This window comes from Aulonocara sp. 'chitande type north' Nkhata Bay, linkage group LG18 (assembly GCF_057382095.1).
Source record: "Aulonocara sp. 'chitande type north' Nkhata Bay isolate Kocher_YH1m ecotype deep benthic linkage group LG18, A_spYH_male_GT1.1, whole genome shotgun sequence".
NCBI classification, from domain to species: Eukaryota; Metazoa; Chordata; class Actinopteri; order Cichliformes; family Cichlidae; genus Aulonocara; species Aulonocara sp. 'chitande type north' Nkhata Bay.
Genome location: NC_141361.1, coordinates 3,128,835 through 3,146,889, shown reverse-complemented (window position 1 = coordinate 3,146,889; position 18,055 = coordinate 3,128,835). Strand labels below are relative to the sequence as shown.

General features: G+C 38.8%; 2 protein-coding genes across 2 annotated transcripts in view; one reads left to right on the top strand and one right to left on the bottom strand.

Annotated features, from left to right (window-relative positions):
• The window catches only part of LOC147307651 (uncharacterized), a 38,514-nt gene extending 31,451 nt beyond the window's left edge, over positions 1-7,063 (bottom strand). Inside the window, exon 1 of the mRNA XM_086271661.1 lies at positions 6,964-7,063. Within this exon, the coding sequence (XP_086127787.1) occupies positions 6,964-7,063 (100 nt within the window). The remainder of the gene's footprint in view (positions 1-6,963) is intronic.
• A 3,146-nt stretch (positions 7,064-10,209) lies between these two features.
• On the top strand, positions 10,210-14,597 carry LOC147307650 (uncharacterized). Its single transcript, XM_086271759.1, has 4 exons — positions 10,210-10,310; positions 10,961-11,046; positions 11,204-11,279; positions 12,336-14,597. The coding sequence occupies exon 4, from the start codon at positions 12,469-12,471 to the stop codon at positions 14,131-14,133; it is 1,665 nt and encodes a 554-aa protein (XP_086127885.1). The 5' UTR covers positions 10,210-10,310; positions 10,961-11,046; positions 11,204-11,279; positions 12,336-12,468; the 3' UTR covers positions 14,134-14,597.
• Positions 14,598-18,055: the final 3,458 nt, after the last annotated feature.

Sequence of the window (18,055 nt, the reverse complement as noted above, 5' to 3'; positions counted from 1 at the left end):
TATTAGAAAATATAACGTTGAATCAACGTCAGGTTTCAACATTGATTCAACATCAAAACCTGACGTTGTTTCAACGTTAAAAAAGGGTGCAAGAGTGACGTTAGGTCAACGTCACACTTCAACGTTGATTCAATGACACAGCCTGATATTGACTCAACATTGTTTCAATGTTTCCTTGCTATCTGGGGAATGTTATATTTACGAAAAATGTGTCCAAGTGGAAGAAGGTAAATGATGAAAAGGAGGGGCCCAAGGACAGATCCCTGGGGCACCCCAGTAGATAGAGGAGAAGGCTGAGAAGTGAAGGATTTTAATTGAATGAACTGAGTGCGGTCAGACAGGTATGATTTAAACCAGGCTAATGGAGTATGAGAGAGACCAATAGAAGCTAATCTGCTAAGAAGAATGGGATGAGAGATGGTGTCAAAGGCTGCACTCAGATCAAGGAGAATAAGGATGGAGAGGAGACCAGAATCAGCTGCCATAAAAAGATCGTTTATTATTTTTATAAGAGCAGTTTCGGTGCTTTGCAGAGGACGGAAACCAGACTGGAACTGTTCGTAAATGTTATTATTAGTTGGGTGTAGATGGACTTGTGAAGCAACTATTTTTTCAAGAATTTTTGAGAGGAATGGTAGATTGGAGATAGGACGAAAATTGTTAAAGTTGTTGGGATCTAGACCTGTTTTTTTCAGGATTGGGGTAATGGCGGCAACTTTGAAAGAAGCAGGAACAGTTCCAGTGGTGAGTGAAGAGTGAATAATAGCAGATATGAGGGGAAGGAGAGGGGGTAAACAGGCTTTGACAAGGACAGTGGGGATAGGATCAAGCTGGCAGGTAGAAAGCTTTGATTTGTGGATGAGATCAGCAATATCAGTTAAAGACGGAAGTTGAAAAACAGAGAGGAAGTGAGAAGGAGGTGGAATTAAGACAGAGGAGCTACATTGAGCATTAGGGACCAACTCTAGGTGTATTTTATGAATTCTTTCAGTGAAGAATAGCATTAGAGAGTCGCAGAACTTAGATGAATAGAGATGAGGGGCAGAGAATCAGGTGGCCTGTTAAAGGAGTTAAATAATGAGAATAGGGTCTTGGTGGAGTTCTCACTTGAACAGACAATGGTAGAATAATAGGAAGATTTGGATTGACTGATACATTCCTGATAAAACAGAACATGGTTATTAAACATATCCTTATGAATAGTAAGGCCAGTTTTCTTATAAAGACGTTCAAGCCGTCGGGCTTTAGCTTGCAAAAGTCGGAGTTCAGGTGTGTCCCAGGGTGCAGAGCGAGAAAAAAGTACAGTTCTGGTTTTTTGTGGAGCAAGAGAATTCAAAATACTACTGAGGCTATGATTATAATAAAATACTAGATCGTCTTGAATAGCCAAATTGTTAAGAGACAAGCAGCTAGAGAGAGCAGAAGAAAGGATATCAAGATTTATATTCTTGATATTCCGGAAAGAAATAATACGAGGATTATTAATTATAGATAAAGTCATGTGAACATTAAAGGAGAGAAGTAGATGATCCGAAATTAGCCGACGAGCTGCTAATTTCAGAGGGGGTAAGTCCAGAACAACAGACTAGGTCCAAAGTATGGCCCTTAGTGTGGGTAGGGAAAATTATGTATTGTTTAAGGCTGAAGCTATCAAAGCAGGATAAAAGGTCCTTGGTAAGAGGATGATCGCAGTTGTCCACGTGGACGTTGAAGTCACCCAGCAATATTATATTAGGGGAAACAGTAGCTAGGTTGGTCAGCAGATCAGCAAAGTCACTTATAAAAACAGAATTAAATTTTGGGGGACGGTAAATGACAGCTATGACAGTTGGAGCAGGTCCTGAAAGTTGACAAACAACAGATTCAAAGGAGCTGTAGGTAGGGACAGACAGCGGCGAGACTTTCCAGTTCTCGAGATAAATTACCGCGAGGCCACCACCACGGCCGGACTCATGAGGTTGGCAGGTGTAAACAAACCCCGGGGTGGAGTCGTTGCATTGTGAAAAGTCATTGGGCTGTTACCATGTCTCAGTCAAGCAGAAAAAGTCAAACTTACGGTCTGTTAGGAGATCCTGGATGAGATGTCCTTTGTTCGTAAGCAAACGGATATTAAGCAGGCCAAAGTTGACGGAAGTACTGTCAGACTGGATGAGAGTGTTGGCCGACCTAGGCAGGTTAGCCAAAACATTGTGGTCAACAGACCTGCTGGGGTTGCGTTGAGAGCGACCAGAGGTGGACCAGAAGGACTGAATTGGCTTGGAATTATCCTGATGGAAATACCGACTGGAGCCCCGATGTACGTACTTTCGGCAAGGGAGGAAGGCAATGTCCGTGTGGAGATGAAGAGCAGCCAGCGGTGGAGCAGCCAGGGAGAAGCGGAGCCGGAGGAGCTCATCAGCTGTATACTGATGGAGCCCAGTGCCGAGTCGGTAGATCGATGACATACAGGGAGTGCAGAATTATTAGGCAAGTTGTATTTTTGAGGAATAATTTTATTATTGAACAACAACCATGTTCTCAATGAACCCAAAAAACTCATTAATATCAAAGCTGAATGTTTTTGGAAGTAGTTTTTAGTTTGTTTTTAGTTTTAGCTATTTTAGGGGGATATCTGTGTGTGCAGGTGACTATTACTGTGCATAATTATTAGGCAACTTAACAAAAAACAAATATATACCCATTTCAATTATTTATTTTTACCAGTGACACCAATATAACATCTCCACATTCACAAATATACATTTCTGACATTCAAAAACAAAACAAAAACAAATCAGCGACCAATATAGCCACCTTTCTTTGCAAGGACACTCAAAAGCCTGCCATCCATGGATTCTGTCAGTGTTTTGATCTGTTCACCATCAACATTGCGTGCAGCAGCAACCACAGCCTCCCAGACACTGTTCAGAGAGGTGTACTGTTTTCCCTCCTTGTAAATCTCACATTTGATGATGGACCACAGGTTCTCAATGAGGTTCAGATCAGGTGAATGAGGAGGCCATGTCATTAGTTTTTCTTCTTTTATACCCTTTCTTGCCAGCCACGCTGTGGAGTACTTGGACACGTGTGATGGAGCATTGTCCTGCATGAGAATCATGTTTTTCTTGAAGGATGCAGACTTCTTCCTGTACCACTGCTTGAAGAAGGTGTCTTCCAGAAACTGGCAGTAGGACTGGGAGTTGAGCTTGACTCCATCCTCAACCCGAAAAGGCCCCACAAGCTCATCTTTGATGATACCAGCCCAAACCAGTACTCCACCTCCACCTTGCTGGCGTCTGAGTCGGACTGGAGCTCTCTGCCCATTACCAATCCAGCCACGGGCCCATCCATCTGGCCCATCAAGACTCACTCTCATTTCATCAGTCCATAAAACCTTAGAAAAACCAGTCTTGAGATATTTCTTGGCCCAGTCTTGACGTTTCAGCTTGTGTGTCTTGTTCAGTGGTGGTCGTCTTTCAGCCTTTCTTACCTTGGCCATGTCTCTGAGTATTGCACACCTTGTGCTTTTGGGCACTCCAGTGATGTTGCAGCTCTGAAATATGGCCAAACTGGTGGCAAGTGGCATCTTGGCAGCTGCACGCTTGACTTTTCTCAGTTCATGGGCAGTTATTTTGCGCCTTGGTTTTTCCACACGCTTCTTGCGAAACGCTTGAATGAAACGCTTGATTGTTCAATGATCACGCTTCAGAAGCTTTGCAATTTTGAGACTGCTGCATCCCTCTGCAAGATATCTCACTATTTTTGACTTTTCTGAGCCTGTCAAGTCCTTCTTTTGACCCATTTTGCCAAAGGAAAGGAAGTTGCCTAATAATTATGCACACCTGATACAGGGTGTTGATGTCATTAGACCACACCCCTTCTCATTACAGAGTTGCACATCACCTAATATGCTTAATTGGTAGTAGGCTTTCGAGCCTATACAGCTTGGAGTAAGACAACATGCATGAAGAGGATGATGTGGACAAAATACTCATTTGCCTAATAATTCTGCACTCCCTGTAAAGATCCAGACCCACACAGACAGTGCATAGATCCTGAGAGGCCACATCACGGACAGGATCAACCGGACAGAGACAGAGACACCGGTGGGCCGTAGAGACAGGAACAGGACAGGAATCCGGTAGCGACAGAGATAGCAGTGAGCAACGGCAGCAAGTCGCGCCAGCGTTCACTCAACTTACATTGTAAGTAACTGTAATTAAAATACCTAAAAATGAGCAGTAATTAGTTACTCTACTTTTTCAGTGGAAAAGTAATTTAATTACAGTAACGCGTTACTTAGTAACACATTACACCCAACACTGCTTAACGGCAATATTTCTGCCCGTGTTATGGCAAAATGACCGTGTAACGAAATCCGCTGGCTCTGATTGGCTGAGCCCAGAATGCCTACAATGCCCACAATGCCTTCCGAATCATGTGACAACCCCCTTGGCTTTCGTACTTGCGCTTCGCTGTTCCACTTGAACGACGTATTGTTGTTGCAGTTAGGAATTAGCCTATAGCCTATCGTTCACTCAAAAGGCGTGATGGGTGCTTCGACTCACGAAAGACCCTCGGGAATGAATTAATTTCGTAAGTCGGGGTTCCACTGTATTACGTTGAAGCATAGTACGTATCACTCCGCAAGGCTGCTGACTACGGTAGCTGTAATGCTCCGATAATCCATCAAGCAGTGCGGCTTCGTAGCTTACCACAGTTGTACTAAAACATTTTTTGACAGATTGCTGAGCGCCGTGTACCACATAAAATCTGTTCGCGATCAGTAAGCACAACCAGAATTCATACATGAGTCACACTGTCTATTTTTTAAAAAATGAAAGGATGTTAGTGTAAGGTTATAGTCCGAAAAATATGCTAAACGAGTTTTGTAAGTTGATTTGTTTTGGGGCAGAAGGCTGGGAGACTTCACGGTCTGGGACAGCACGCAGTTTCACACACTCTTCATTTTGCATTTTATGGCGCTCCAGTAAATGGTGAAAATACTAATAATGGATTGCATTTATATAGTGCTTTTCGGGACCCCTCAAAGCACTTTACAATACCACTATTCATTCACTCTCACACACTGGTGAAGGCAAGTTAGAGTTGTAGCCACAGCTGTCCTGGGGCAGACTGACAGAGGCGAGGCTGCCATATCGCGCCATCGGCCCCTCTGGCCATCACCAGTAGGCGGTAGGTGAAGTGTCTTGCCCAAGGACACAACGACCGAGACTGTCCGAGCCGGGGCTCGAACCGGCAACCTTCCAATTACAAGACGAACACCCAACTCTTGAGCCATGATCGCCCGCAAGCGGTGCTAGTTTCATCTCTTCAACACGTTAACGAGCTAACCGCAACGCTAACATGTTGACGCCGTGCAGCCTCGCACGGGGCGATCCGCGACAACTCATTAACGGAGATTTGCTGCGTTAATGCAGTTATGGCGTTAACGTCACGCTGACAGCACTAAAATAGTAATCTCCAAATGTTTTCTTTTTACCCACCAGCTCCTCTTTGATAGCTGCCGTATCCATCTTGTTGTTGTCTGCAGGTGAAGCGATAGGGGAGGGGGAGACATGTTCAGTGAAGGAGAGAGGCGAGGCAGAGTAACGTTGCATAGAGACAAAAGTGGACGAAAGAGAGACAAACTTGCGCCTCCACAAGTATGATTATAATGTAACATAGACTATATCGATATAAATGATATTGTCACATCTCATATCTCGTATAAAAATATATCGATATATTTAAAAACTCGATATATTGCACAGTCCTACTTTAAAGCCCGACTGAAACCCCTCTAGGATATTGTGACTATTTAGAAAGAACTGCAACTGAACAAATACAATCTTTTCTAAGATTTTTGACAGAAAGGAGAGCGTAGAAATAGGTCTAAAACTTGCAAGGACAGAGGAATCAAGGTTAGGTTTTTTGAGTACAGGCTGCATGACAGTATGTTTAAAACAGGCTGCCACCGCTCCAGAACCAAGACTACTATTAAAAGTCGCTAAAATGTCAGAACCGTCCATCCATCCATCCATCCATTCACTTCCACTGATCCTTTTCAGGGTCGCGGGGGGCGCTGGAGCCTATCCCAGCTGTCATAGGGCGAGAGGCGGGATACACCCTGGACAGGTCGCCAGTCTGTCGCAGGGCTAACACACAGGGACGGACAACCATTCACACTCACATTCACTCCCGCATTCACACCTATGGGCAATTTAGATTTCTCAATGTCAGAACCGACAATATTAAAAATCTTTTTTAAGAAATGTTTTGGCACAACATCGATAGGGCAAGATGATGTCTTTATACCATTGCAAAGTTCTTCTACCTGATTAAAACATACAGGCTCAAACTGGCCAAAGGCAGTAGAGCAGGTGAATTTCGTAGAAGCGTCATGAGAGGGCAAGGCAGTCGTAGAGCGAAGTAGTTCTATCTTGTTAATGAAGACCTGCAAAAATCTTTCACAGGTTTCTGTGAAGCTATTTATGAGAGCAGCAGGAGAAATATTCAGGGCCGAGTCAAAAATTAAGAAAAGAAGCGTGGGGTTGTTAGTGTTGTTCTCAATTATACTGGCAAAAAACTTAGATTTTTCTGCTTTCACAATGTGCTGGTATCTATACAGGCTGTCTCTCAGCATCAGGAAAGACACTTGCAAAATACGCTGAAGTTCAAGGATGCAATTCCCCCACTGCTAACTTTAATGAAATGTGCCAGCATATGGCAAACTAGATCCCCAGAATCTATTCCTACTGACGTCAATTATCTCATTAATAAAGTGTAACATCAATTCACTATTATACTTATTAAAACAAATGTATTTATCTTTCAAATATTAGAACCAGAATAATTATTTGATTAATCCAAAGAGGTAAATTGCTTATTTACAGAGGTGATGTAAATGTGGAATATGGTTCAGTTACATTTAGTTAATATGGTGTATATTATTATTGTTAATACAATATAGTGAATCCTTACCAGGTACGATTGCATCCTGGCGGCAGTCATACAGCATCCCAAGGCTGAATGGGCGGCCAAGCGCCGCAATTTCCATCGTTCTGCTGGCTTCAGTGTCCATCTCTTAGTCCAGACTAGACAACACAGACACTCTGGGTTAGTTTGATAATAGTTCAGTTTTTATTCTCCTGCTGTTCAAAATGTTACGTGTGGCATGTATAAATCCCAGCCACTCAGAATAGACCCTTGGTATATTACAGTAGGAAAAACACAAGCACAGTTATTCATAGACAGGTTCTGTGAGACAGCATACCAGGGCCATCTGAGTGGAATGGAGCCATAATTATTATTAATCACACTTTCATATTTGTATTTTCACATTGCAGAATTCTATTATTACAAAACAAAAACAGATTTGGTTATTAAATTACACTTTACACATTACACATGTAAGAGATCAAATGTAAGATACATCGAAGACAAGCTCCATTCTCTACACGTCTTTTTTCTGTTTTACACAGACCTTCATAAAAACTATTAAATAATAATAAAAAAGAAATAAAATACATATAAATAACAGCCACCTACATAAATTTAATTATTTATCCAAGACATACAATAATGCATGCAGGAGAATATCAAAACAATATTGCTGTACTTACAGTTGATATATATGTGAACTTCTAAGGGAGCTCTGTTGTATTTGACATTATATACTCTGTGAGAAAGACCCGCCCCTTTAGCTTTACTTGGGAGGCACCACAGAGGAAGATCAAGCTGAGTTCACAGAAATCACATGATCTGCATAAGGACAAAAATACTACTTCTGTCTATAACATAACACATTTAAAGTTATGTGGCATTTTCTGCAAGCCTAAGATGTGCAAGATATATATAATAATGGGAATCAGGTTAAGACTGCAAGTTTATGTCCATAACTAAGATTTATTTTACTGAACATTTTTGCTGAAAACATTTATGGTCAACATGAACTTTGGTCTTTATGGTCGCTATAAACATCACTGTTCAAATAAAGCAATTGTTTCACTTTCAGATTTAGGTTTAATGATGCAAAAGTCAAGTCAGTTGATAAGTGACTCACTGAGTAAGCAAGAAACTTATCTTTCATATCTTTGCCCATAATATGTCAGTTTCTGGTTTTGATTATATAGAAACTCTAGGGCCTCCTGTCAGAATTGTAGCCTTTATTGCATGTCATCAGAGCACAGGTGCTACACCTTAAATATAAGATAAGATAAGATAACCTTTATTAGTCCCACACGTGGGAAATTTGTTTTGTAAAAAAAAAGAAAAAAAAGAAAAGAAAAACAGGTTTAAAAAAACAAACAAAAAAAAGAAGAAAACAGAAAAAAAAACAGGATTTCATAGTGTTACCAGTGTGCACCGGAGAGACGCTTCACTTTAACTTTGAATGTTTTATTTTTTTTTTAAAGTTTTTTGAAACGTTATTGTCACTTAAAGTGTGTTACATGGAAAGATTGAACTAAAGACAAAATGGATGGTAAAAGCCAAAGGGAGAATGCACCCATGGCACCCAAATGTTTTTTGGGTCATCTAAGAAAAGTAACCATGTAATCACACTGTGCACAATGCTGATATGTTTTAATGTGACAAAAAAACTAAACACAGTTCAGTCAAGTTCGTTTCCTCTTGGATTTACCAAAATAAAAGGGACTCAGCTCTGAACATGCAGGAAAAGACTCAAGCAAGAGTTGAAAGACAGAGCCAAAAGTTATCCACGATGAAAAGTAACGTGGGAGTTTAAGGTTAATGATTAGCCACAAATGTGATTGTGAAAAACAGGTCATTTTCTTTCATTTTCAGGTTCACTATTTCTGGGAATCACTCAGATTCCTGTCACAGTTCAACTTATTGAGGTTAGAGGTAAGATCCCCTTATGTAAGAGGCTTATATCTTCAGATACTATTATGAGAGGAAGAAGAAACTACTATAATGTTTTTCATATTTTTTAAGGTCTCTCATATATCAATTCATTCTCATATAAAGATGGTTAACTGCAAAAGTGGTTAAACTGACTGAACCAGCAGGCAGAGAAGACTGTGTGTGTGTGTGTGTATTTGTACAGCTTCTTTCTATCTTGGTGGCCCTCGTTGGGACCAAAATCCAGGTCCCAACAGGGTTGAAGGCATTTTTCACACTCAAAATCTGGTTTTAATGTCAGGGTTATAATTGGGATATGGTTAGGTTTGGAGTAAGGGTTAGTCATTCTTGGTAGTTTTGATGGTTAGGGTAAGTGGCAGGGAAAGCATCATGTCAATGGGATGTCCCCATGAGCATAGCAAACCAGATGTGTGTGAGTGCAGGTGCAAGACTGCAATATAATACCAAGCTTAATGGGAGATGCTACAAATGAACTCCTTTAATTTATATATGAAATGTCTAATACATCCCAAACTGGGTGTGAAAGTGGACAAGGTTTTCTTTTCTACATGTGTGAAAAACATTGAATATTGTGATAAACTGAGGAAATACAGTGACTTAAAAACAGAAATACAAGAGGCAGAAATTTCAAATATGAGAAGAAAGATAAACAGGAATGGGAGGGTATTTATCTATCTATCTGCTAGATGAGAAACACTACTCTTCTACCAGTTTGAATGTCGCCCAGATTAACATTAAGGAAATTGAGCTATAAGAATAAAAACTGCCCAGCAAAATGAGCCACATTAAAAAAAAAAAAGATTCTGGAAACGTATCTTAAAAAATTCAGGCTGTCTGAGAAAGAAACTGCTTTAAAATGTGACCTGTGAGACTTTTGAATGTTATTACTGAGCAGTCTCTTTTAATTCAATGTGCTTGCGACATGTCAAAATTAAAAATATCAAAGTGTCTTCCACAGATCGAGTGTCTGCTCTGATAACCATCTTACCAACAACTGATAAGATTGTGGAAAACTTTGACGTTGAGGTTAATGATAGCCATAAGTGTGATTGTGAAAAACAGGACATTTTCTTTCATTTTCAGGTTCACTATTTCTGGGAATCACTCAGATCCCTGTCACAGTTTAACTTATTAAGGTTAGAGGTAAGATCCCCTTATGTAAGAGGGTAGATACCATGGCACTGTAAAAAATTCTTTCACTTTTAAGTTTACATCTATATCTACATATAGACATTTATTGGTGTTATCTGCTTATTCCCTGCTTAGTTCCACCCTTGTGCCATAAATTTTTTTTCTGCTTTCGTTTTGAAGATGACAAGAGTGAGGAGAAAAAAAAAGTAACATCCGAGCACATATAATTGGGGAGTGGGGACGTGACAAATAAAAGGAACCACAGAGTGCAGTAGAGCAGAACTTGCGCTGTCTTTCTGATCAGAGAAGTTGCCGTAAGTAGTTAAATACTAATGTGTTTTTCATTGTGTTCATCTGTTGCTTTCAGTGAAACTAAGCTTTCCTAGTTTCTGGTTAAACTTTATAATTTTGTAATATTCCTAAAATCAAAAAGATGTTGACATTTATTAGTGTTTCTATGTTTGAGGACTAAATGTTAAATACACACACACACACACACACACACACACACACACACACACAGATAAAAGAAAATATTAGAGTGTATACATTCTATGTTTAACCCATTACAGTTTTAGAGTTAAATAAATTAAAACTCCAAGCTTGAAGTTGGACAGGGATACAAGTATTAGTTCTGCAAGATAGAGAATAACATAACGTTGTTTGCAGTTTTAATTTGCTTCTCTGATTGAGCATGTTGACTTACTGCTGGCTGCATTAGATTGTCACACAAACAACGCTATTAAATAAATTCAAACAAGATATTTTGTGACTGAGCAAATAGGATTCTTCTTTACCCCATCCTACCAGGTGTCTATTGACAGCTTAATTCATACATTACAAAACAATCTCTTTAAAATTATCCTTACAAAGAACACAGAGCAGTTTAGAAGAATTGTTGCATCATAAACATAATATATGTTTCATGTAGTTGTTTGTTGGCCTTTTTCTTGTTGTATTTTAGGGGTTTTTAAAAGACTGATTTGAATCTAACCCAGTAAATCTCATCAACTTTGTGGCTAATGACAAATGACTGAACAGCCTTAGGAGGTGGGTTTAAATTCATTTCTATATTTAAAACCTTAAAAAAAATGAAATGTTACATGTCATGAAAATGTAGTGTTTGTTATGTATAAACTCTGATGTGTGAAATGACAACTGTAAATTTAAGATACTACTATTATTACCTCTGCTTTTTGTATTTTAGGTTTTTTTAAAGACCAGTTTGAATCCAAGCCAATAAATCTCAGCACTTGGGTATAAAAGCACGTGAATGAGAACAGGTGAGGAGACTTTTTAGGTTATCATCTCTCAAGCTTTATTTCTAAGTGAAAGATTTATTAAAATATACTTGTATTTTTACTATATTGCATGATATTTGTAATGGTTAAAGTATAAAAATAATACTTGTAAATGTGAAGAAAAACAATCAATGGCCACCAGCTTGGTTTACGTTTTCTTGTTTCAGGCCATCAGCCCATTTGTTGTTTTTGAACCATAAACTTGTTGTTAACAACAACAACAACAACAATCTTTATTTATAGAACACATTAAAAGCCAGGGGCATGCCAAAGTGCTTTACATAAAACAATAAAATGATTTACACTAAAACATCAGAGTCATATAAGTGTGGGATTATGTTCACAGGTAAAAAACCACTAATAGGAATAATCTATAGCACACAGCTATAGCAAAGTAGAACTGTACCATCATACACAGTGATAGAGGACATAGGCAACGCAACAATAAAATAATAAAATAATTAGCACTATAACGTCAGAGTCATATAAGTGTGAGATTATGTTCACAGGTAAAAACCACTAATAAGAATAAACTATAGCACACAGCTATAGCAGAGTAAAGCTGTAAAGCTGTACCATCAAACACAGTGATAGAAAACATTGACAGCACAGAACAACGCAAAACAACCAGACACATTAATAGAACAACTCACTAGAAGCAAGGCGAGAATTTAACTAGTAGAAAAAGCACGTTCAAACAGATATGTTTTAAGCCGTGATTTAAAAGATTGAATAGAATCAGACGCCCGGATGCCAATCGGGAGACTGTTCCACAGCTCAGGTGCAGCTAGAGCGAACGCTCGATCACCTCTAGACTTCAAGCGAGATCTGAAGTCTAGAGGTTAATTAATTACTTGTTTTCATATTGCTTTTTGCTACAGTGTAGCAAAACTCAGCTGGCTTTGTGTTTTTATGTCTGTTTAATTCTTCTCTTTCATGAACATTTTAAACCTGGTAAAAACTAGATGATGCTTTTCTAGTTCAAATTAGAGCTGAATTCTGTGTATTTTAATTTTTGGATACATATTTCATCTGCAGATCAGGGGCTGAAAGAACATCTTAACAACACAAGAACCTGACTGCGCAGAAGCCACTATATTTGTTCCTGAGAAAAAGAAAAATTTACATCATTTGTAGTGAATTTAATAACTGACGTACAACAAAACAGAAAATGTTTAAAGTGCTCAAACGAGAACAAAAGCTTTCAGATGCTATTAAAAAAATTAGTAAACAATCAAAAACACAGACAGGGCATCTCCCTATTTATATAATTAAACTGAAAAACAATGATTTCAATGTAGATGGATGTGAAAGTTTCAGTTTTGGGAAAGAGTCCAGTAAACCTAATCGCACCATAATGGTTCTCGGAGCGACTGGTGCTGGGAAGACAACTCTCATTAACGGGATGATCAATTACATTTTAGGTGTTAAATGGGAGGATCCATATCGCTTTAACTTGGTGAATGAAACTCAGTCAACATCACAAGCTCACAGTCAGACCTCTGATGTCACTGTGTACAAAATCAACCACCAGGATGATTTTGAAATCCCGTTCTCTCTGACCATTGTGGACACTCCAGGCTTTGGAGATACAAGAGGCATAGAAAGAGACAGAGAGATCACAGAGCAGCTACGCAATCTCTTCTCTGCTCAGCATGGTGTCAGTGAAATTGATGCTGTGTGTTTTGTAGCTCAGGCTTCGTTAGCACGACTCACAACAACACAGAAATATGTGTTTGATTCAGTGCTCTCAATCTTTGGCAAAGATGTGGCAGAAAACATCAGGATCCTGGTGACATTTGCAGACAATCAGCGACCTCCAGTTCTCGAGGCGATCAATGCTGCAGGAGTCCCATGTCCTAAAACAAAAGCCGGGCTGCCGGCTCACTTCAAATTCAATAATTCAGCACTTTTTGCAAACAACAAATCAGCTGAAGGAGACAGAAGGAGTGATGAAGATGATGATGGTGATGAAGGAGGTTTTGATCAGATGTTTTGGGAGATGGGGACAAAAAGCATGAGAAACTTTTTTACCACTCTAAATAAAATAGAAACCAAAAGCTTGACACTGACAAAGGAAGTCCTCAGAGAAAGAAAGCAGCTCGAGAATTCAGTTGAGAATCTGCAGGAGCAGGTGAAACTTGGGTTAGCCAAGCTTGAGGAGATAAAAGAGACGAGGGAAAAAATTAAAGAATATGAAGCAGAGATCAGCAGAAATGAAAACTTTGAATTTGAAGTTACTGTCAAAAAGCCTGTTCAGGAGGACATTTCTGGCACTGGAAACTACATCACCAACTGCCAGCAATGTCATGTCACCTGTCACTACCCTTGTGGCATACCAAATGATGCAGATAAACGTGGCTGTGTAGCAATGGGGCCAAATGGAAACTGTAAAGAGTGCCCAGGAAAATGTATTTGGAATGTACACTTTAATCAGAAGTATAAATGGGGCTATAAAGATGTTAAAGAAAAAAGAACAATAAAAGAGCTGAAAGAAAAATATCAGGAAGCCAAAGGAGAGAAGATGACTGTCCAAAAAGTGATTGATAAACTGAAGGCAGAGTATAAAAGTTCACAGGCTGAGGTGGTGAAACTAATGGAGGAATCTGCAGAGTGTCTGAACAGACTCAAAGAGATAGCACTGAAGCCAAACCCTCTGTCCACTCCAGAGTACATCGACATGCTTATTGAAGGAGAGAAATCTGACGCCAAACCAGGCTGGAAGGAACGAGTTGAGTCTCTGAGGGAGATGAAAGGCAAAGCAGAGACAATGGCTAAAGTAGCGAAAGGAGAGAAACTCTTACGTCAACAGCAGTCGGTTGAGGTTAATCCTTAGCCAAATCCATGAAACAGCACATAGTCACTGGGAGTCAGAAAATGATAGAGGGTAAAAATCACAGCCAGCTGTGGCAACCTTTGAATGATTTTAAAGTTTCACCACTTAAGATTTGTATTCATGATTCTGAAAATTTAGAAAGAATTTGTACTTGCACTACTATAAGCAACCTTAATAATAATAAAACTCATTGTTTTTTTAATGTCCTGATCAACTGTATTTTCTTTTCCACTGGTTGACACATGTCACTCTCATCTTCATGCTCATTTTAATATTAATATGTTTTGTTTGGATCTAGCTAAGGTTTAGTAATTTAATCAAGATTAATGACTTCCTTTCTAACATTAACTCTTCAACGAATTTCCTGATTCTGAGATAAAGTGGTTTATAGGCTTTCGCCTATCAGTACCACTTATTAAAAGATTTATGTGAATGCATATATTTGAGACTGTATAAAATCCAAAATAAATTAATTATGATTCAACTTCATCGTCTTCTCTTTAAAAAAATCTTTAAATATGTATACTATATCATTCCTCCCTGTAAAAAGAACAGTTCAAAGACAAAAGCAAACTACTGGCAAACATTCATGGCCCTGATGAGCGAATCTAATCTTCGGACTACAACTATATATCAATGCCATCTTCAGTCTTTGCCGTGGCAATGGGCAATTACATAAGCCATAAAGTAATGTTCAAGCAGTTTGAGCCTCTTCAAGCTTGCTTAGTGCAGAGCACATGAGGTAACTAAAAGCTAGTTAGTACTTATGGGACACAAACTTTTCATATAGTAGAAAATGTGCTTTCTAGCACAGGCAACTGTGGTTAGCGCAACAAAAAGGTTCAGAGTTTGACTCCACCACCTGGCCAGGTCCTTTCCGTATGGAGCTGGCATGTTCTCCTTATGTTTTAGTGGGTTCGGTCCAGGAATTCCCACAGTCCAAAGACATGCAGTTAGTGGGGTTAGGTTAACTGGTGATTCTAAATTGCCCATAGGTGTGAATAGGAGAATTCTTGGAATAGTAGTTGTAGCTAACTACTCATCTGCCGAGAAATGGTTTATTTGAAGAGTTTCAGTCAGGTTTCAATTCAATTTTAATTATACAAATCACAACAACAGTCGCCTCAAGGCACTTAATATCGCAAAGTAGACTCTAAAATAATACATACAGAGAAAACCCCAACAATCATATGACCCCCTATGAGCAAGCACTTTGGCAGCAGTTGGTAGGCAAACTCCCTTTTAAAAGAAAGAAAGAAAGCTCTGATAGAACCAGGCTCAGGGAGGGGCGGGGCCATCTGCCACGACTGACTGGTTCAGAAAGAGACAGACAAGCTGCTATGTAAGACCGTGGCTGATGTGATGTGGCTGAGCAGGGAACTCTGGACTCCTCCAAAAGCGGTGGACAATACCTGCTTAACCCATCCTAAAGCAGGATGTTGGCGTATCCAGGTAACTTCATACGCCACTGGGCCCAGGCTCCTCTAGCAAGGCACCAACAAGTAAATCAACAGTGACTTCAACGGGCCATCACAAGGAAATACTAATCTCACCATTTTCAAAATGCCACCTAAAAAAGCTAACCCAGGAGTTGAAGAGGAGTTGGAGGAGATTAGGAAATCGCTTAATTTCATGTCTGATGAACTGAGCAAAGTGGCTAAACAACAAGGTATGCTACATGACCTAATGGATGAAATAAAACAACTAAAAAACCTCATAAAGGACAAGGACAAGAAAATAGACGACTTGGAACGGCGAATCGAGGACCTTGAACAATACACAAGAATGGATGATTTAGTCATAAGTGGTCTGGAGACGCAACACCGAACCTACGCCAGAGTAACAGCTGGCGGAGGTAAAGACGGTGAAGATGCCCCGGTAGAGGAGCTGCAAACGCTTGAACAGCAAGTGATAAAATTCCTTCAAACGAAGAATGTAAGTATTCAGAGCCATCATATTGCAGCATGCCACACGCTCCCCAGAAAAGACAGTAAAACAAAGCCAGCAATCATTCTTCGGTTTGTGAGTCGCAAAACAAAGATTGAGTTACTGAAACAGGGTAAGAAGCTAAAAGGGACTGGTGTGTATTTAAATGAACATTTAACGAAAAAGACTGCTGAAATTGCAAGACAGGCACGCAGCCTGAGAAAACAAAATAAGATACAAGCGACATGGACGAGGAACTGCAAAGTAATGATAAGACTAAATGGCAATCCCGAAGAAGCGAAAGTTGTGATGATAAGAGAACTCAAAGACTTAGAGCAATATAAATAATCAGGAATCTGCTATGGAATCTATTGGAAAAGTGACGATTGGATAATGAACAATGGGTATGGAAAGTGTTTCTGGCCTTACGGCTCAAAAACAATGGAAACAACAACAACAAAAACACATAAATGACAAGTTTGGACACAGATTATAGGTTTCCATTCGGAGATATTGAAGAGGAAGACTTTGATTATGAAAAGGACTGTCAAGGTGGTTATTTTGCCACACACGCTGAGAAAACGAACTTCAAAATGTTTAACTATGCAGAGCACAACATGAATGACCCTGAAAGTAACATTGACCCAGATACCCACTTCTACAATAACACCAATAATACTTGTGAGTACTATACAGATGACCAATTCAATGTGAATATTAAAATGGCAAATGCATTGTCGGTCATACATTTCAATAGTAGAAGCCTGTATAAAATTTTTTCTAAAATTACAGAATGTTTAAGTAAGTTAAAAAAGTTTAATATAATTGCAATATCAGAAACATGGCTCGATAATGAGAAAGTTAGTGAAATGGGACTGGAAGGATACGAATTATTTACAATGAACAGGGTGAATAAAAAAGGAGGCGGTGTTGCTTTATATGTAGATAAAGTTTTGAAATGTAGTCTGATTGAATGCATGTCAAGCACCATAGATAACATATTGGAATGTGTCACTATTGAAATTCATGTTGAAAAAGCTAACAATATAATTATAAGTTGCATCTATAGGACACCAGGTTCATGCCTTGAGATATTCAATGAAAAACTTGCTGCTATGTTTAGCAACCTAAATGATAAAAAAGTGCAAATAATTTGTGGTGATTTTAATATAGATTTGCTAAACCCAAATGGACATCAGAAAACAACAGATTTCATAGATACAATGTATAGTAACTCCCTTTTCCCTGTAATTATAAAACCAAGTAGAATAACAATTGATACAGCTACATTGATAGATAATATATTCACAAATAAAATTGACCATGAAATAGTAGGTGGACTTCTTATAACTGATATAAGCGATCATCTTCCTGTTTTTGCAATTTTTCAAAATTATTTTGGGATTAAAACTAAACAAAAGAATCAAACATTTGATATGATACGACATAGAACAACAAGAGCCATTGCTGCCCTCCAGGTGGACTTAAAGGAACACAATTGGAATGAGGTTTTTGCAAATGAAGATTCAAATAGTGCATATGATGCATTCTTATCAACTGTAATTTCACTATATGAAAAACATTGTCCTTTAATGAAAATCACTAGAAAGCATCACAGATCAAATAAGCCATGGATCACAAAGGGGATAGAAGATGCATGTAAAAAGAAAAATAATCTATATAAGAGATTCATAAAACAAAGGACAAAAGATGCTGAAATAAAGTACAAGTTATATAAAAATAGATTAGTAAATATTATAAGAACAAGTAAGAAAGAATATTACCACAAATTATTGGAGCAAAGTAGAAGTAACACACAAGAAACATGGAGGATATTAAACAGTCTAATCAAAAAGGGCTCAAAAAATAAGAATTATCCAGATTATTTTAAAAAAGATAAAGATATTGTGCTTGATAAAACTAAAGACATTGCAAATGAATTTAATGATTTCTTTGTAAATGTTGGTTTTAATTTAGCAAAAGAAATTCCAGAGTC